At 31.3% G+C, this 21,814-nt stretch overlaps 1 protein-coding gene across 2 annotated transcripts in view; it reads left to right on the top strand.

Moving 5' to 3' along the window:
- LOC145269473 (protein sprint-like) overlaps positions 1-21,814 on the top strand; it is a 322,088-nt gene that overhangs the window by 139,287 nt on the left and 160,987 nt on the right. Inside the window, exon 1 of one of the 2 annotated variants that reach the window (XM_080125194.1) lies at positions 12,511-12,693. The exons of the other annotated variant lie outside the window; for it this stretch is intronic. Coding sequence (XP_079981320.1) covers positions 12,661-12,693 — 33 coding nt within the window. The 5' untranslated portion in view covers positions 12,511-12,660. Of the gene's footprint in view, positions 1-12,510; positions 12,694-21,814 lie in introns of those variants that run through there. 2 annotated transcript variants of the gene reach the window in all.

Raw genomic sequence — 21,814 nt, 5'->3', positions numbered from 1 at the left:
AAAAAAAAGAAGAGCAGTTTGGATTGAGATAAAAATTAAAAATTGCCTCAAACTAAGATTTCTCCTTCACTAGCTGAGGACAGAATAGATACTACAGTTTGAAATATTCATTTGCAGAAATATATATATGCTAGACTTTTTAACTTATTAAAAATGTGCAAAAAAGTTATAGCGTGTTGACCTAGGAGTGCTTTATGTTAAATTGATGGCTGAATTTGATTAGTTTTGTACTCACAAAACAAGCAAACACGCAACAAAAAACTATGAATTGCCACACAGCCAAAGAAAGAAAAAAAAACGCCTGATGCTGACAGGATAAAATCAGGTAAAAAATGGAACAAAAAAACACCTATGGATCCTATACACAGAAATTTAGCAGAAACACAAGAAGGAACATGCAAAAATTAGGAAAAATGAAAAAAAAATAATTAAACAAATAAACTGCATTATATAATGTTCGCTTGAATGAAAACATGCTGCATAAACATACACTATACTATTTTTCAATAAATATTAATTTTTTATATGCACTAGTGTTTCATGTTTACATAATCATTAGTGTGGGAAGTGATAATTACTGCTGGTCGCAAGACTCTAATCCAGTAAAACAAAGCTAATGTTGGCTTTGCGAACTAGTGTTCTTCCCCTCGATCACTAGGAATTAACATTTAAATGGAAATAAATTAAGATACTTATGAATATATATATATGAATATATATATATATATATATATATATATATATATATATATATATATGAATATATATATATATATATATATATATATATATATATATATATGAATATATATATATATATATATATATGAATATATATATATATATATGAATATATATATATATATATATATATATATGAATATATATATATATATATGAATATATATATATATATATATATATATGAATATATATATATATATATGAATATATATATATATATATATATATATGAATATATATATATATATATATATATGAATATATATATATATATATATATATGAATATATATATATATATATATGAATATATATATATATATATATGAATATATATATATATGAATATATATATATATGAATATATATATATATATATATATATGAATATATATATATATATATATATGAATATATATATATATATATATATGAATATATATATATATATATATGAATATATATATATATATATATATATATGAATATATATATATATATATATATATGAATATATATATATATATATATATGAATATATATATGAATATATATATATATATATATGAATATATATATATATATATATATATATATATATATATATATATATATATATATATGAATATATATATATATGAATATATATATATATGAATATATATATATGAATATATATATATGAATATATATATATATGAATATATATATATATGAATATATATATATATATATATATATATATATGAATATATATATATATGAATATATATATATATGAATATATATATATATATATATATGAATATATATATATATGAATATATATATATATATATATATATATATATGAATATATATATATATATATATATATATGAATATATATATATATATATATGAATATATATATATATATATATGAATATATATATATATATATATATATATATGAATATATATATATATATATATATATATATATGAATATATATATATATATATATATATATATATGAATATATATATATATATATATATATATATATATATGAATATATATATATATATATATATATATATATATATATGAATATATATATATATATATATATATATATATATATATATATATATGAATATATATATATATATATATATATGAATATATATATATATATATATATATGAATATATATATATATATATATATATATATATATATATATATATATGAATATATATATATATATGAATATATATATATATATATATATATATATATATATATATATATATATATATATATATATATGAATATATATATATATATATATATATATATATATATATATATATATATATATATATATATATATATATATATATATATATATATATATATGAATATATATATATATATATATGAATTATATATATATATATATATATATATATATATATATATATATATATATATATATATGAATATATATATATATATATATATATATGAATATATATATATATATATATATATATGAATATATATATATATATATATATATGAATATATATATATATATATATATATGAATATATATATATATATATATATATGAATATATATATATATATATATATATATATATATGAATATATATATATATATATATATATATATATGAATATATATATATATATATATATATATATATGAATATATATATATATATATATATATATGAATATATATATATATATATATATGAATATATATATATGAATATATATATATATATATATATGAATATATATATATATATATATATATATATGAATATATATATATATATATATGAATATATATATATGAATATATATATATATATATATATATATATATATATATATATATATATATATATATATATATATATATATATATATATATATATATATATATATATATATATATATATATATATATATATATATATATATATATATGTATATATATATATATATGTATATATATATATATATATGTATATATATATATATATATGTATATATATATATATATATGTATATATATATATATATGTATATATATATATATATATGTATATATATGTATATATATATATATATATATATATATATGTATATATATATATATATATGTATATATATATATATATATATATGTATATATATATATATATATGTATATATATATATATATGTATATATATATATATATATATATATGTATATATATATATATATGTATATATATATATATGTATATATATATATATATATGAATATATATATATATATATATATATATGTATATATATATATATATAGTGGAGATGGTAATTAATAAAAACTGAAGAAAGTGCTTAATCCTGTTGTAGAGCAAATATGCATTTTATTTTTTATTACCGTATCTTTCTGTTAAGTTACATTATTGTTTCGGCTATACGGCTGTTTTTTGGCCGTCTGTAGCGTCCTCAGACTTTTACAGAAATGTTCGCTATTTTGGGATGAAAGAGTGGAAGAGTGAATGAGGTCAGGAGGGTTTGTGAGGAGGGCTGAAGAGGAAGAGAGGAGGGAAGGTGGGGGCGTTTGGTATGTCAATAATGTTTTAGTTTTGGGGTTTAAGGAACTTGTGGGGGAGGGTCTGGGAAGTTCATTTCTGGTGTGGCTGAGGGCATAGGGATACATGAGGAGAAGGGGAATATGTGGGGGTGGGAGGAGGGGGTTACTTTAAAAATTCGAGTCTTAGTGTTAAAGTTTTTAGCGTCTCGTTGGTGAGGTGATTTCTTGGTAAGTATGTCTTGAGCTGTTGGGTGTTGCTTATGTTTGGAGGAGGGGGAGGGGGCTATGAATCGGTTTATTTATTTTTAGTTTTTATTTTGTTGTTAATTGTTTGGAGAGGGTCAGCTAGCGGTCCCAGCCACGGGTACACACATGCGCACATACACACATATATACTTAAAAGAAACGGTCATCATTTGTTAACTTAAGTGGAACGGCTCATCAAGAACTTGTTTACATTGGACTTGAAGACAATCAGATTGTAGTCAGCTGGAAAGCAGGCGATTGGAAGAGACGTCCACAGGCGTGCAGTTCTAAAAAAAAAGCTTTGCTCATGGAATCTACGTTTAAAGATAAAGTATGTGGGAAATTATTGATAGTAGTTTTGCCTAGACGAGTGTTTTTTGTGAAAGTTTGACGAGGGGTGATCATAGATTATTTATTGAAATATTTGTGTTATAAACATTTAGATGCATTAAAAGTAACCAGCCACTCCTTTCCTCATTGTACCACATGCTCACCTTATACAGCCTAGCATCACAAGTACAATTGAGAAGTTTTATTACCACACAAGCAACATTAAAATATATATATATATATATATATATATATAAGAGTAGGTAGTAGTTTGCTTGAAGCATTGTTGGTAAAGAAATATATAGAATTTTTTTAAAAGCCAAAAACAATGTGGAGAAAGACCGGAATCATGAAAGTAAAGAATTGAAAAACAAACAAATGTAGACGGGTATGTTTGAGTAGAGGAGTGCCTAGCCGTTTATTCGTCTATCATTCTTCACCTCAATGTATAATCATTTATAACCAAGTTGCTGGTATGTCCGGTGTATGTAAAGTCCGTGGGTGTTATGGAACTTTGATTAATTTCGAGAGAAAGGTACCTCTCTTTTTCAAAATAGAAGACAAAAGTGGATTCAAGATGGCGGAAGAGAATGTGACAGAACTGCAGAAAAAGTCAGGGTCAGTTGGGGGTAATTTTATTTTACTTATTTATTTTTTTTATTATTTCTGTTGTAAGCTTTGGTTATATATATATATATATATATATATATATATATATATATATATATAGTCCTAGTCAAAATCATAAGACCACTTAAGAAAGTAAGCGTTTACGCATATTATCGAATTTTTAATCAAACAAATGGTTGAAACAATTGCCAAAAGGGAAAATATGATGGAAAAAAAATGAAATCTGTTTCATTCGAAACCTTTACCCTGATCTAATAATTAATTTTTAAAAAACAAACATTTTCACCTGGTCAAAATAATAAGACCACTTTAATAAAATCGGCTAGTTTGGAAAAATTGAATACGAAAAGCTTTCTATGTTACTAAAAGCAACTTGTTAGTGGATAAAAAACATCTTACTAAATTATAAGTGGCAAAAGGGAAACCATTATCAGAGTTTGAGAAAGAAAGGATCTTTGAGCTTAATAGGGGTGGACTCTCCCATAGATCCATTGCAAACGAAGTAAATCGTAGCAAAATGGTCATCACAAATTTTTAAAGAAATCCAGATCAATATGGGCAGAAAAAGAGTCCAGGTCGACCAAAAAAAAAAATAACCCCATCACTGGATCGCTGTATCAGAAGTTTAAAAAAAAATTCCAGTATGAGCTCAAGTCGATTGAAAAGCCAAACAGCAGCAGAATGTAGTCCTAAAACCATCAGAAGGCTTCTGAAAATGAAGGGTTTCAATCATTTAAAGTGACTGCAGAAACCACGTCTTCTTGAACAGCACAAAACTAACCGACTTAAATATACTGCCAAATACCAGACTTGGGATGAAGAGAAGTGGGAAAATGTAATTTTCTCCGATGAGAAAAAGTTTAATCTATATGGTCCAGATGGATAAAAATTTGCCCGAAGAGACTTTTTCAATTCGGCATAGTGGAGGAGGGTCTTTAATGATTTGGGGTGCTTTCTCGTCAGCTGGGACCCTAAAGTTGCAAGTAGTGAAAGGCCGGCAAACATCATTGAAGTGCATTTCAATGCTTGAAACTGCTTCTATCAGGACTGAAAGTCCACGTCTGTGTGGAAGAAATTGAATTTTCTAGCAAGACAACGCTGCCATACACACTTCTCGACAAGCACGAAAATACTTTTCTTCAAATAATATAGAATTGTTAGATCATCCAGCATGTTCTCCGGACCTCAATCCCATTGAAAATCTTTGGGGATGGATGGCAAAAGAAGTGTTCAAGGATGGAACCCAGTATGATTCGATAAAGGGACTTTCTGAGTCAGTTATCAGTACATGGGATAAAATTCCTTCACAACTGATAAAACCTTAGTCGCAAGCATGCCGAAGAGAATTTTTGAAGTAATTCGTAATAATGAAGGCTATACTAAATACTGAGACCCTTTTTAGTAATTTATAATTGCCTTTTGTTAGATAAATTATCAGTGGTCTTATCATTTTGACTAGGTGAAAATGTTTATTTTTTAAAAATTAATTATTAGATCAGGGTTAAGGTTTCGAATGAAGCAGATTTCATTTTTTTCCATCATATTTTCCCTTTTGGTAATGGTTTCAACCATTTGTTTGATTAAAAATTCGATAATATGCGTAGACGCTTAGTTTCTTAAGTGGTCTTATGATTTTGACCAGGACTGTATATATATATATATATATATATATATATATATATATATATATATATATATATATATAGTAGAAATGGTAATTAATAAAAACCTGGAGAAAGTGCTCAATACTGTTTTAGAGCAAATATGCGTTTTATTTTTATTACCATATTTTTCTGTTAAGTTACATTATTGTTTTGGCTACACGGCCATTTTTTAGCCGTCATGTAGCTTCCTCAGACTTTTACAGAAATGTTCGTTTATGGTGGAATGAAAGGGTGAGTGGTGTCAGGGGAGGGGTGCGAGAGAAAAGCGGAGAAAGGGAACAAGGGGGAGAGGTGAGAGAGGGTGTTTGGTATGTCGGTAATGTTTTAGTTTTGGAGTTTAAGGACATTATGTGGTTGTGGGGGGTCTGGGAAGTTCATCTCTGGTGTGACTGAGGGCATAGGCATACATGGAGGGGGGAGAGAGATATGTGGGGGTAGGAGGAGGGGGGTTATTTTAAATTTTAAGTCCTAAGGTTTAGGTTGTTGGCATCTCATTGGTGAGATGATTTCTTGATAAGTATGTCTTGACCTGTTGGGTGTTCGCTTAGGTTGGGAGGTGGGGGGGCTATGATTTGGTTTATCTATCTGATTTTTATTTGTTGTTAAGTGCTTGGAGAGGATTAGCTTGCTGCCTTATGCGCGAGCACACATATACTTAAAGAGATGCTCATCTGTACACATACATCTCCGCCTAGGCATGTAAACATATGCACGTATGCGTACATGCATGCATATACACCCGCGCTGCTCCCGATGACCCCAAATTTTCCTTAAGGTGTTAAATTGAGTATGTGCGCGTAAGCATGGATGCGCACATATACAGACACCTGCACATCGACACCCATATACCCATGCAGTTGTATACATGGCCCTACTTGCATTCCTACGCATATATGCAAGCACACGCACATACAGATACTTATATTCGTGAACACATACATCGACATATACACAGCTGCACGCTCCTACATACGTATATGGACAGCAGGTAGCGGGCACATATACTCTCATATATACACACATATACATAGGTACGTACACATATACATCGTTACCCCCATGTACACACAGACACACACATGGATATATACACATACATGCATACCCAGACATATAGACTGTTATTGGTATAGACATATTTGTCTACATAAATGTAAATCTAAGTTCATTCGTGGGTATATAGACGCAATACTTTTGTTAAATGTAGACATGCCTATACATAGGTATGAGCATAAACTCATTCCCAGGCACGTATGCGTAATATTTTCATTAGTGGAGGTTTTTAATGGTTTGATGTGGGTGCACACGAGAGTGCCGACATACACCTCCGCATACATATACACACCTACAGATACACGTCCCCACACGCATACATGCACACACATATACATGCATACACATATACACATATGCATGCATACATGCACTCATACATACATCTGCAAAGATACACACCCACTCTCATGCACCGATATCTGCGCACACATATATACAGATATATAGCGTGACATGCCGTAAATATGGGCACAGGTTCCACACACATGTACTTACATATGCAGTAATAAATGCACACGCACCCGGGATAGTGGTCCTATGTAGCCATACTTATAGATTTTGGGGAGGAGTTTGAGGTAGTTTATATGAGGATTAAGTACTGTAGTTATTGTTCTAAGTTGGGGTATTTGATTTCTTAGGGTATTATAGATCAGTTTAGGCGGAAGTCTATATTGGGGTGTCATACTCTAAGGCACGCGCCCATGCACATAAGGCGTCGGTCAGTTATACATTTCTAATCATACTTACCTGTGCAGGTGTAAATCCACATAGTTATATGGAAACAATTTCTGTGTTAAGTTGTGGATGTTGCATGTAGGGTGTGCTGGGGTTGGGCGGGAGATTGGCTAGGGGGAGGAGAATTGATGCTGATTATTGGGTGGTTATGTGGGATAAGGTTATGTGGTGTTTAGAGTTAGTGGTGATTGGGGGTATGTGTTATTTTGTTGGATTATGGGGGATTCTTAGGGGGAGGGGGTAAGGTGGTGTAGGGGGAATTGATTAAGGGGGTTTAGTTGAGTATATGTCATGGTAGTTTGGTGTATGTGGTGAGTGGTTGTATTGGATGTATAATTTAGGGGATTTAAGGTGGTGTTGTCTAAGGGATGCTTTAGAAAGGTGTATAGTTGCTAAGGAGGTGGGATTTGTAATAGCTACAGTTTATGCTGGTTTCCTGTTTTTTGTTTAGTAATTTGTCTCTGTCTTTAAAATTGGAGATAAGGAGTTTCTTGTTTAGGCAGAGGAGACATGGGGAGTTTAGGGATTTACATGTGCTACATTTTCTAAGGATTTCCCATTTAATGGTTAGTGTAAGGTTATTTTGGGTTAGATGTAGATAGTGGGTAGTTAGTGAGGTTTTGTTAGGGTGGTTAGGATTTGTGAAGGAGCATTTATGTACTCTGAATCTATCCTTAAATGAGGTGCCGGCCAAGCCAATATAGTATTTTTTGTCGTTTGGGTTTTCTTTAGGTGCGATTGTAGCTTTATATACTACTTCTGTTCGTAGGCATTGTTGATTAAGTGGGCATTCCGATTTGTTGGCGTTTGTTCTTTTTGGTGTTGTTTGTATTTTCATCTTTGTTAAGTATTTTTCTGTTATGTTTCTTAATTATTTGTTCTAGGTTGTCCGTGCAGCTGTAGCTGAGTTTAATTGTGTTTTTGTTGAAGACTTTGTGTAGTACGTGGCTGGGCGGGAAGTGGTTCTTTATTAGTTGGAAGAAGTTAGTGCCAAGACACCACTCACCCTTTCATTCCACCATAAACGAACATTTCTGTAAAAGTTTGAGGAAGCTACATGACGGCCAAAAACCGGCTGTGTAGCCGAAGCAATATAACTTAACAGAAAAATATGGTAATAAAAAATAAAGCGTGTATATATATATATATATATATATATATATATATATAAAAAGCTGAATGTCTGTGTGTGTGTCTGGTCACAAATAGGCTCCTATATGGTTGACTATTTTAAAAAACTCATTACATATAATGATAGATGTATCAAGACACAGGAATGGGTATGTTTGATCTGACAGAACAGTGGTTCATTAAAATTGTGGGGTCTGCGTTCACGCCTGGTCCACAAAGTATGGAAATAAAAAATTAAAAAAACGTTTACAAGTGTTTTTGATATAGATGTACACAAGAATACTTTGATAAGTATGTTTTAACTTAAATAGGGATGGTATAATAAAATTGTGGGGTCTTCGTTCGTGCTTGGCCTCCATAGAATGGAAATAGGCACAAACTTTAATAAAGACTTTTCATATCTATCTGCATAAGTATACTTTGATAATTATGTTTCAGTTTGAAGAAATATGGTATAATAAAATTATGGGGTATTCGTTTGCGCCTGACCTCCATAGAATGGAAATATGTCACAAAGTTTAACAAGGTTTTTTTTAATATAGATCCACAGAATATTGTGATAAGTGTTTCAGTGTGAACAGGTATGGTATAATAAATTATGGGGTTTATCTATTTTATTTTTACTTTCATCATATTTTGCTTTGGTTTTGATACCCCCAAATTCGAAGCTATTTCTTTACAACCCTTCCTTTTCATAACCTATCATCTATAAATATAAAAGCGAAAATGTATGTATGTATGTATGTGTGTTCGCTTTTTCTGTATGTCTACAAAAGGCTTTTTTCAGAGAAGAAACTTTTTAAAACTTTTTTATATCACATATAAATCGTAATATCTCACAGTTAACAACAAAGTTCGCCTGTCTATTTAATTTGGTCGATTTCGGGAAGATAAATATTCAATATTTGTCGCTTGCCGCATATGGGTTAGTCTTTTTCCTATAACATCTTGGGAAAATAAAAATCCCGTAGTCAAACTTGACCTCATTAACTCATTAAAACGGGAACCTGCCAAATCCAAGTAATTAAATAAATTCAAACGTGTTTCCGTTAGCATCTTGCGGTGGTGCAATGGTTAACGTCGCACGTTTTTTTTTTTTTTCACACTTTAATTTACAACTTTGCCTCAACGGTTCGGGTTCGATCCTCATACTTACTTTTTTTTTAACCCGCCCCCCCCCCCACACCTCCAAACACCCGGGCAACGCCGGGTACCCCTCGCTTTAATAAATCAGAGTCCATTTTCTGTATGCTGCTATTGAACCCAGTCAACGACGGGTACTTTTGCTAGTATATATATATATATATATATATATATATATATATATATATATATATATATATATTACGAGAGTAAACAGTGTAGTATAAATACCTCCCAACCTCCTCGTGTTAAGAACGGCTTTCGGAATAAACACCACAACCTTGAAATCCGTTCTTAACATGGAGAGGCTGTAGGTGTATATACTACACTGGGTACTATCGTAAAAATGTACCGAATATTTTTTATTTTTAAAGTTTAATTTTTTATTTAATATATATATATATATATGAATTAAATTAATTTTTTTAAGGGGAGATAATTTTTACTTATCACCGTTACAAAAAAAAAAAAAAAAAAAAAGAAAGAAAAGAAAAATACACAGACACAACTAGTTTAAAATTGCCGCGTTATTGGAGAGTTAACGTATTCGATGTAGACGAAAGTGGTGCAATGGATCTGACACAATCTGAACAGGGTTCACTGAGTCGTCAGTTCGCTCCGGTATCCACTTCCCTATCACCTCCCAATAATAGAGACGATCAACAGTTTGTTGTAAGTAAAGTCAAAAATGTAGCTCCGAAGGTTTTCCCTCTACCTCAAAGCCACCAGAATCTGTAGAGCATTGTTGATGCGGTGCATGTCCCCTATTGACCGAGGTATGGTCCGACGCAATCCTAGGAGGTCCATTTTCCCAGGTGTTATCTTCTCACCTTTCCGCGAATAGGGTTAGTTTATTGCTGATCGCCCGAGGCATCCTGATGAGGCTGCCCAGGCATTTATTTTCAGGCCATTGTGCTCTCACTTAAGAGCCCTGACGGTAAAACTTGCAGAGTATGCATTGTTTTACGATTGTTGTAAAAATGGAACGGAAATTTAAATTTCGTTCCGTTTTAAATTCGGTACATTTTTTACATTCATGTCAACTTTTATAGGTTTTCGTATATGCTGACAAGTTTATAAGTGTCTACTCCGAAAGCTGTTCGTAACATGGGGAGGTTGAGGGGGGGGGTCTATTCTGAAAGCCGTTCTTAATATGGGGAGGTTGGGCTGTTTATTCGTTGTAAACGTACCCAAAAATCTATAAAAGTCGACATTTCCAATGTGAACGGCGAGTTTGACTTATGTAAAAAAAAAAAGAAAAAAAAATACCAAAAAGGTATATCAAATTTCATTTTTCGTTTAAAAATGAAATTATTTCGTTTTTGTTATTAAAATTTTATTTTTATATATATAAATTTTTTTTTTTTTTTTTTTTTTTTTAATGAAGAGTACGATTGTTGAATGTTTTCTTTCGGTTACTTTCGTTTTTTAGGGGGACCACAATAATAATTAAAAAAAACAAAAAACGAACAAAACTTAAATTTCCGTTCCATTTTTACAACAACCGTAAAACAGCGCATACTCCGCAAGTTTTACCGCGTTCTGACTTTTCAAATCCCACTTATCCCGACCTTGTGTCACATCTTCCCGCCGTTGGAATAAGATAAACATGGAATTTAAAACAAACGAGAAAAAACCCCAAAGGAAGCGTGTTCAAATTTACTATAGGATCAAAAGAAATAGAATTAAAAACAATTTTTTTTTGTATTTTTTACGACAGTACCCAGCGTAAACCCCCAACCTCCACATATTAAGAATGGCTTTCGGAAATAAACACCTAACCACCCCATTTTAAGAACGGTTTTCGAGGTTGGACGTCTTTATTCCGAAAGCCGTTCTTAACATGAGGTTGAGGGTGTTTATACTACGCTAAAGTACTCGTAAAAAATAGCTTATTTTATTTGTGATTTCAAGAAATATTCAGTTAATAAAAAATAATTCGAAGTTATATAAAGGCAAGAAACACAAATACGCGCGAAATGTTGTCTGGTAGTTTTATTGACAAATAGATTAATAGTTAGGATAAGTTAAAGTAAGTCCTTAACCTTTTTTTTTTTTTTTTTGCGGCGGTGGCTTCTTCCCACCACCCACACATTATTTTCGTCTGTCCCTCTTCGTCTTTATTTTCTGACCATCCCAAGTTGAATTAATAGATAAAAAGAAAACAACAAAAAACAACCATGTGTACAAAAAAAAAAAAAATTATATTTTGGTTCGCTGTATATTCTTTTTTGTCATTCAGTTTGTTTTCTTCTTTTTAGCCAACTCTTTTCAAGCTAAAACTTCAATTATTTAATCAATGGCTTCGGACCTTTTTTTTGTGTTTTTACCTGTGATCAACTAATTTGTCTTATCTGACAGCTGTCCAACAGATGGCAGCGAAACTGTTGAGGTTTTTTAAGCAAGTAAGTCATTTATTCCCATTTTTTTTTTTTTTTTTTACTCGACATCGTCCGAGAGTTTCCCACCCAACTTTCATTTCTCCTGTTGAACTTTTTTTTAATTTAAATTGGTGAAGATACAGTAGTTGGCCCTCTGTTAAGAATGGCTTTCTAAATAGCGTTGTTTAGAAAAAAAACATTCTTATCATGGGGAGAGGGCTTTGTTAACTATTCTGTACCTTCACGTCCAAATTATTTAAAGTTGATTTGGTCAATGTCAAGTTTCTTTCCAACTCCCCCAAAAACTTTAAAATGACGACTTTTATAGGTTTTTGGTGGTGCTGAAAACGAATATCAGATTTAAATTTGGGTCAGATAAGTAGTTTATTTTCATGATATGAAGAAATTACTTTTTCAATAAGTGGGGGATCACTTTCCTATATAAACTTAATGTAAAATGAGCACCCATTTTCTAACCACCTAGTAATTTATTCATATCATAAAACAAATTTAACTATGATATTCGTTTTCAGCACCCCCGAAAACCGGCGCTGTTTTTTTACTAAGAGGTTCGTTCATTTCTTTACATAATTTGGGACGCTGATTATGCTGTCAGTAAGCTTACACGACGAGCGGTTTACAAAAATATACAATTTTTTTTTTTCGGTTGGTATTCAATTATAGAACTTGTAGAGTTTTTTAACAGGTGCTTTTGCTTTACTGAGTGCTGCTGTAGTTTATTTAACCTTTTTTCGGTAAGTAACGTGCCGACATTAAACCGAGCAGAAGAATCGTTTAATATTTCACAAAAATTCTTATATTATGGGGCGGTGGAGAAGCGCAAGCGGGTGGTGTTGTTGTGCCGGCCGCAGCCGCCACAACACTACCTGCCCCTCCACTGCCCTTAATGTAAACATAATTATTTTGAAATATTAAACTGCAAAGAAACTGTTATAGCAACTATGCAAGGTCTATAATGAAAAAAAAAAGAAAGAACGAAAAACAAAAGTATGTTTTTGTAAACTTACTGACAGCATAATTAGCGTCCTAAATTATATGAAAAAAATGAACGTATCTCTTAGTAAAAAAACAGCGCCGGTTTTCAGGGGTGATGAAAACGTATATCAGTTAAATTTGTTTTATGATATGAAGAAATTACTATGTGGCCAGAAAGTGGGTGCTCGTTTTACGTTAAATTTATATAGGAAAGTGATCCCGGATCCCCCACTTTTTGAAAAAGTAATTTCTTCATATCATGAAAACTACTTACCTGCCCCAGATTTAAATGTGATATTCGTTTTCAGCACCACCGAAAACCAACAATCGTCATTTAAGTTTTTTGGGCAGTTGGAAAGAAACTTGACATTGACCACCGTTGATTTAATTATTATTATTATTATTATTATTAATTATTATTAGTTATTACTTTTGGTTATTAAAAATTATTAAACGAACCAAATTGTAACCTTCTCTATAAAATTATTAGGTACCAAATGCAAAATACCGATCGTACTGAAATAATAACGTTCTTAACGTAGGGAATTATATTACAAGTTTGTACTTTCACCTAACACTTTAATAAACAAAATATAACGTAAAAATTGAATTTAACTTGAAAATCCCATCTAAAAAATAGCACGGTCCGTATTCTATGCCAACTGCAAGTATTTACTATGCCTCCCACGGGACAGTTAGACACCAGGGTCGTTTTTTAACGTGGAGAAAAGGTACAAAAATAAAAATTGTCTCAGTCGTGAAGGATTTCTCCTCCACCGAAAGAGAACAAGAAATAGAAGTGCAGCATCTGAAGAACAGATACTACACTTTGATCTTAAACAGCTTTTAAAATTGGTTAATTTAAGTCACGTGAGACAAATACTTAATTGGGATTGGTGGCGGGCATAAAAAGTGCCGCCCCATATTACATTTATTTTTAATAAATAATCGATGTTTAAGTCACAGGGGCAAGAAATAAGTAGTCATTTTATTATAGTAGATATTTTCTATGTTTTTTTTTAAAAATTTATTTTTTCTGGCTATAAACATTAATAAAAACATCGTTTCTGGGTGTGTATTACTGTACACATAGATTCGAAAAAGTTGTCAAAAAACAAATATATAACAAATAAATGTTATCAAAAGCAAGATAAGTTACTTTTCTACCAAACTGGATATATTTTTCGTGTTTTTATTCAATGTAACATGTTTATTCAGCTCGAAAAACATACAGTGTTTACCGATGTAATACATCGATGTATTGGAAAATTCAAGATGGCGTCTGATTCTCTCTTTAACACGGTAAGTTTGGGAAAAGGTATTATAAATAAAAACCCACATAAAATACTGTTAAAAACTCGCTCAATATATGTTACCGTGACATAGGTTGACATATATTCGGCGGGTTTTTAATAGTATTTTATATAGTTTTTTATTTATAACACCTTTTCCCAAACTTAGCGTTTAAAAAAAAAAGGGGGGGAAAAGGTTCTTATGCAGAATACGGACCGTGCTGAAAGACCGATTTCTCTGCACGGTAATTTTGGGAAAAACTAGTGTTTGCATTGTTACACATAAATTCGAAAAAGTTGTCAAAAAACAAATTTATAACAAATAAACGTTATCAAAGGCAAGGTAAGTTACTTTTCTACCTTACTGGATAATTTTTTAGTGTTTTTATTTAATGTAAAATGTTTATTCAGCTCGAAAAACTGTTTACCGATGTATTGGAAAATTTAAAATGGCGCCGAACTCTCTGCTGAATACGGCAAGTTTGGGAAAATGAGTTAAAACTAAAAAACTATACAAAATACTGTTAGAAACTCGCTGAATACATGTTACCGTGACATAGGCTTACATATAATCGGTGGGTTTTTAACAGTATTTTGTATATTTTTTTATTTTTAACTAATTTTCCCAAACATACCGTGTTCAGCTGAGAGTTCAGACATCGGTAAACACTGTTTTTCGAGCTGAAAAAACATGTTACATTAAATAAAAACAAAAAAATTACCCCGTTAGATAGAAAGTAATTTGCCTTAGATAACATTTAACTTTTTCGAATCTGTATAGTAATAATACACACCCAGAATAACTTTAGTATTTTAGAGTGGGAGAGTAGTTTCTCATAATTTTAACGTAACGCAAAATGATCAATTTCAATGGCTGTTCTAGCATTTTAACCTTTTTTTTGTTTTTGTTTTTTTAAGAAAAGTCTATTTTTATAAACGGTTACTTGTGGTTTAACTACGTTGCCACTCGGACGTAAGGTTAGTGGTAAAATTTGGTTAAAATCATTTCATGTTACATCTATGGTTCCTCACTCATATTTTTTTCTCCCGACAAATATTTTAGAGTATCTACTGTACGTAGTCGAAGAAGTGGGTTGAAGGGAGGGGGGGTTAATCTGCAAATTTGCTGATATTTTCAAATTTCCTGTGCTACTGTTTTTTGTCTTGTTAGTTTATAATCGGGTAAATATTACGCTTCAACAGAACACCGACCACTTTTTTTTTTTTTTTGTGTATTCGAGGTCGCTGACGGTAAATTTTCGACGGGTTTGATTATTAGATTCATTGTCAACGACCTCGAATACCCCTATCAAAACAAATTAGAGTGGTTGGTGTTACTGTTAGTGTTCTGTTGTGACGTAAGGTAATATTTACTTATAATTGTGTAAAATATTTAAAATGGTCGAATACTTTCTTGACTAGTTAACTAATTAACGTACTTCCTGCTGAAATAATAACTATAATAGGAATCATTTAGAAAGTCGTTCTTAACATGGGGAGGGGATGATGATTGGTAATCATTCTGTACTTTCATTTAAGGGTAAAACTAACGGAGAACGCTTTGTTTTACGGTTTTAAAAAATGGAACGGAAATTTAAATTTCGTTCTGTTTTAAAATCTTTTGCTTTTTTTTTTTTTTTTTTCTTAAATTGACTTTCAGACACCCCCAACTTCCCCATCTAAGAACGGCTTTCGGAATACACACACCCCAACCTCCCCATCTTAAGGAAGGCTTCCGGGATAGACCCCTCTAATCTCTCCATCTTAAGAACGGCTCTCAGAAAAGACCCCCTCCCAATTTCCCCATGTTAGAACGGCTTTCGGAATAGACCCTCCCCATTTTAAGAACGGTTTTCGAAATAGACACTCCAACCTTATCAGCATACCCGAAAACCTATAAAAGTTGACATGCGAATGTGAACGGTGAGTTGAACATTTGGACGCATATGTAATTAAAAAAATAGATTAAAACGGAACGAAATTTAAATTTCCATTCCACTTTTAAAACAACCGTAAAACAGCACGTCCTCCGCAAGTTTTACCAAAATACATACCCCCCCCCATCACCCTCCCCCCAAGAATTTCTTCCGTGTAACAAGATAGAAGATGGCCAACGCCTTATATTATTGCATGAAACGTGCACTTTATCGTGAAAACTAGTTGCCGGCCCAAATTTAAATGCGATATTCGTTCTCAGCACACCCGACTACCTTTGGAAAACAACTTGGTTTAACCAAGCCACAATTACCCCCCCCCCTCTCTCTCTCTCTCTCTCTCTCTCTCTCTCTCTCTCTCTCTATATATATATATATATATATATATATATATTAAACTCTTCAGCTTTATAAAGTGTTGCAGTTTTTTTTAGTTTTCATAACATGAAATATGGAGAGAGGGAGGCACCTACAAAAACATTTACCCTCAGATATTTAACGAAACTTCTTTTAAAATTGAATATCAAAAATTTCATGAAAATCTGACTATTAGTTGATTTTTACTAGATTTATTAAACACAGATAAAGGCTAATAACTCGAGTTAAAATTTCTGTTTAACGACAGGATAAATTACAAGAGGACAAGTATAAGAGCAAGAAAAAACATTATTTTGTTAGATTTTGGTTTAAACATTTTCAACCAAAAAATAATAGTAAAATGTTAGATTCTCTGTCGTTAAATAGAAACATATGAAGTTATTATCTTTGGACTGTTTTATGAAGATGACAACTGCATTTTTTTTTTTTTTTTTTTTTTTTTAATTAAAAATTTTTTTTCGTTCATGTTTTCATTTTTGCATTTCACGTGTGCAATGAAACTTACTGTTTGTAATATTGTCATCACCGCTGAGAAATAAAAAGACAAAAATTGTACGACAAATAACTACACGCATGAAAATTTAATTTTTTACCGACCTGTATATTTTAAACATTCTCAAACTGATTTCCTTTTACAAAGTGGCTGTCTCTTGCTCAGTTGTTAGAGGGGTCTTGATTTTTCTTTTAAAAAAAAGTATCAAAAATGACTTACTCTATCATTAACCCTAGAAAAATCCGATTTGGATTTTTTAAAGTGCAAATAAAATGCATTTATCCATAGTTCCTAAAAAAACAACACATTCATTATATTTCCAAAGTATTTTTAAATACACATGCACATTTTAAAAGTCTGTTTTCACCTCACATTGGCACAAACCAGCGCTTTCTCACCTTCCACTTTCACACGCCCATCTTGCCTAGCATTCAACTTGCTTCTCCCCTTGACTACACATAGTGTATTTTTTCTACTTTTCTTGTGATGCAATCTTGTGCACATTTGCTAATTTGCATATGTGCTTTAACGGCTGCTGCTGCTAATATTTTTGCTAGCCAGCTATCCTACAGCTGCAGCTGATTTTCTCACGTGCTTGTATGTGCTCTGTTAAAATTGGGGTAATACTGCCTACATCTTGACTGAGGATGTTTTTCCTTTTTAGGTTGGTCATGCCAAACTCTGTGTGTGTACAGCAGTTGATGAGTCTAGTGTTTTTTTTTTTTTTTTTTGTTTTTTTTTTTGTTTTTTTAGTCATCAATGCTGCATCATTAATGAAGAGCATCTTGCATAGCTCTTGCACATTTTTTTTTTATGATTCTCCAGCCATAATTTTTTTTTTTTTTCAAATAAAACTAGCAAACACAAATTAGTTAAACAATAAGTTTAATAGAATGATATACTTTTTCCTTTTTTATTTTATTTTTTTACGAAAGTTGTTTAACAAAAAAACATTTAAATAAATTTGAATATTTATACCTTCAAGTTTCAACGTAAATTTGATGCATATTTAGAATTATACTTATTAAAAAAAATACATAAAAATACAGAAAAATCTATATTATGTATTTACTCTGACACGGAACAAAGACGTCATATTCCAAAAATCACACGAGTTTGACTAGTAACTTTTCTATTTGGTTATCCATAGACACCTGTATACTTACACTTGTTCAGATGTTTATTGTAATATTTAGTTTAACGTCCATTTTTACATACTTGCATGTGTTGAATGATTTTTAGATTACATAATAATAATATCTGCATCAACATGGAGTGTATCCCATGCACAGACAGACTTAATATAAATCTAAATGAACGCGTTAGTAAAAACATTTGATACATATTCTACTATTAGATCACTTCTCTCTTGATAGGCACAGATTTAGTTTTTAGCATGAAATATTGAGCGAAACACGTCTCGGCTTGTGTTACTCTTGCATGAAAGTTGACATTAATCTTGTGAACCACTGGATATTTTCATCTGTGTCACTGACTCTATGTAACTTGCTATTGTCTCCTCTTACTGGATAATTCAAACAGGAACATTCTAGACATTTTTTGTGGCTATTCAGCCATATTACAAACTGAATTTGAAAAAGATAAAGCTTTGATTAACAAATGTTAATATGTGGATCGCATATTGTTTACTATTCGGTAGATATTTATAGTTCTAGTCTATATGGATTTTGAATACCTACCTGTGACCCGTTGGGTCAGTATTTGCTATATTAGTGAAAATATAGTTTCAAAATTTTGACAATGTCTTGATAATTATTTTTATACAAGCATTACAAAGTCAAAGCATGTACAGTAGAACCCCAGGATATGGCATTAAAAATTAGTAACAAAATCAATCGATGCCTCCGTTCAGTCTCGAAAGACAAAGAATACCCCTGTATGGGGCAGTTGCGTGTGTAATTGTGAGGCAAGGGTCGCGCAATCCTTAACCACACCTCTCCTGAATCGGCACTGTTTGGGTCCAGTGGCAAGGAGAAGACTAGGACGACTGAAAATAATGCCGAGATAAGTGGAGAGCACCTACATCGCCTGGATGTCCCAAATGGTCACCCATTTAGTACTGACCAGGTTCAACATTGCTTAACTTAGGTGATCCAGCGGGAACTGGTGTGTCAACATGATTATGCTGTATGTAACAAAATACAGTACAGTATATAATACACATAACCTTATAAATAACATCGTAAGGTGGGGCAAATACCATAAACAGGGGTTGTATTCCACACTGTAATCTGAAAAAATGTATCCTAGGGTCACCATATCCCGAGGTTCTACTGTATTGTGGTGTCATAATATAGCCTGATGATTCTTTCTGCGGTTACACTATGATAAAAACAACACAAGTTGTATGTATAACTCTCTTGTTCTTGAGGGGTGTGCTACCGTTATGGCTAAGTACCTCAAACGCTGTCATTTAATCATTGCCTGGTTGTGTTGAACCCAGTGACAATCTTTTTTGTCTTGAACTCTCTCTGTGATCTCCCCAAATCAAACTGCTCTCAACACCAATTACCCAGATATATTTACTTTGGACCAGAAATCCTAAATGCCCAGTGTTTTTTCTTCACTCTCACCCAGCCAATCACTGGAACTGATCAAATTCTCAATTTAATTTTTTTCAGTTTTTCGCTATCTGACCACAATATAATTAACAACTGCCAGGGTATCGACTTATTTTTGCATTTCAACTTGCCGACAAATTTCTGTATGTGTTATTCATCAATCCAAACAAAGATTTTACTTGTAATAAACCATCCTTAGTGTATGATTACTATTTTTTGTTAATTTCAGTGTTGTGGGATCCGTGGTTTAAGAGTTTGTCGGTTAAACATATACATACGTACACTGTTTTATTTATGTAGAAAATAATGTAAATGGAAACCAAAGAATTATTTCCTTAACTAGCAGAAAGAAGCAACGTTGCTCTAATTTCAATAAAGAACATTGCCCTTTTTCACTATGCTCATATCATTTTTTTTTTTTTTTTTTTTTTTAACTACATGTTTCGCCCTTAATATGGTTGGAAGGAATTGAAATTTAAAAAAATAATTCTGAATTAATGGCTTATATGTACAATTTAAATTTCATCAAAATAAAAAAAATATTTTAAAACGGGTTCTGCCCAGCTGGAGTGTTTCTAGTCTAGGCTCTTGTTGAAATAGCTTTTTCACTGTTGGTTTGGGTATGGTTGACTTTACCCTTATGCAGTTCTAGAATGTCCACTCTCCCAGGCCTTGGCTTCCTTCTTTCAGATGAAGTATATTTACTGCTTCCTGCCTGAGACACCCTGATCAGAGAATACTGTTTTTTTTTTTTTTTTTTTTTTTTTTTTTTTTTTTTTTTTTTACACAGGAATCACCACTTTATCGAGGCTAAGAGGCCACTCAAGGATAAGGGTTAAAGAGTGTACAGTAGAAATTGGACATTATAGTAATCATTAGTAATGAAAATTCGGTAAATTTGATAACTTATATGGAACGACTCATCAAGAACTTATTTACGTTAGACTTATTTACGTTAGACTTGAACACAACCATATAGCCGGAAAGCAGGAAAACGGAAGACAATTCCACAGGCGTGCAGTTCTAAGAAAGAAGCTTTGTTCATGGAATCTACGTTTAGGTTTAGGCACAGATAAAGAGGTGGGGAAATTATTGATAGTGTTTTCAGCTAGACGAGTGTTTCTTGTGAAAGTTTGGCGAGGGGGGACCATAGATTGAAGCTCAGTCGAACACTTTCCATGAAAATAACGATACATCAGAGACAAACTCGCAACATCTCTTCTGTGAGATAGAGGTTGCAGGGAAGAGAAAAGGATATCTCCTACGAGGCTACGAAGTCTATTTTGAACTCTATCAAGGCAGGACAAGTCCTTTCTAGCAGCTCCTGTCCAGATGTGGCAACTGTGGTTGCTATGGTAATTTTTAATAGGCCAAAATGCTCCTCTTGGAAGGGTGCTGGCACGACTCTCCCCACCTTCTGACCTTGTGTTACGTATTTCTGTAGTGGGAAGGAAATAATAATCCTCTTAT

This window comes from Euprymna scolopes, chromosome 4 (assembly GCF_053919585.1).
Source record: "Euprymna scolopes isolate OS-2025 chromosome 4, ASM5391958v1, whole genome shotgun sequence".
In the NCBI taxonomy this organism is placed as follows: Eukaryota; Metazoa; Mollusca; class Cephalopoda; order Sepiida; family Sepiolidae; genus Euprymna; species Euprymna scolopes.
Note: the sequence above shows the minus strand (reverse complement) of the source record. Positions and strands in the feature narration are given on the sequence as shown.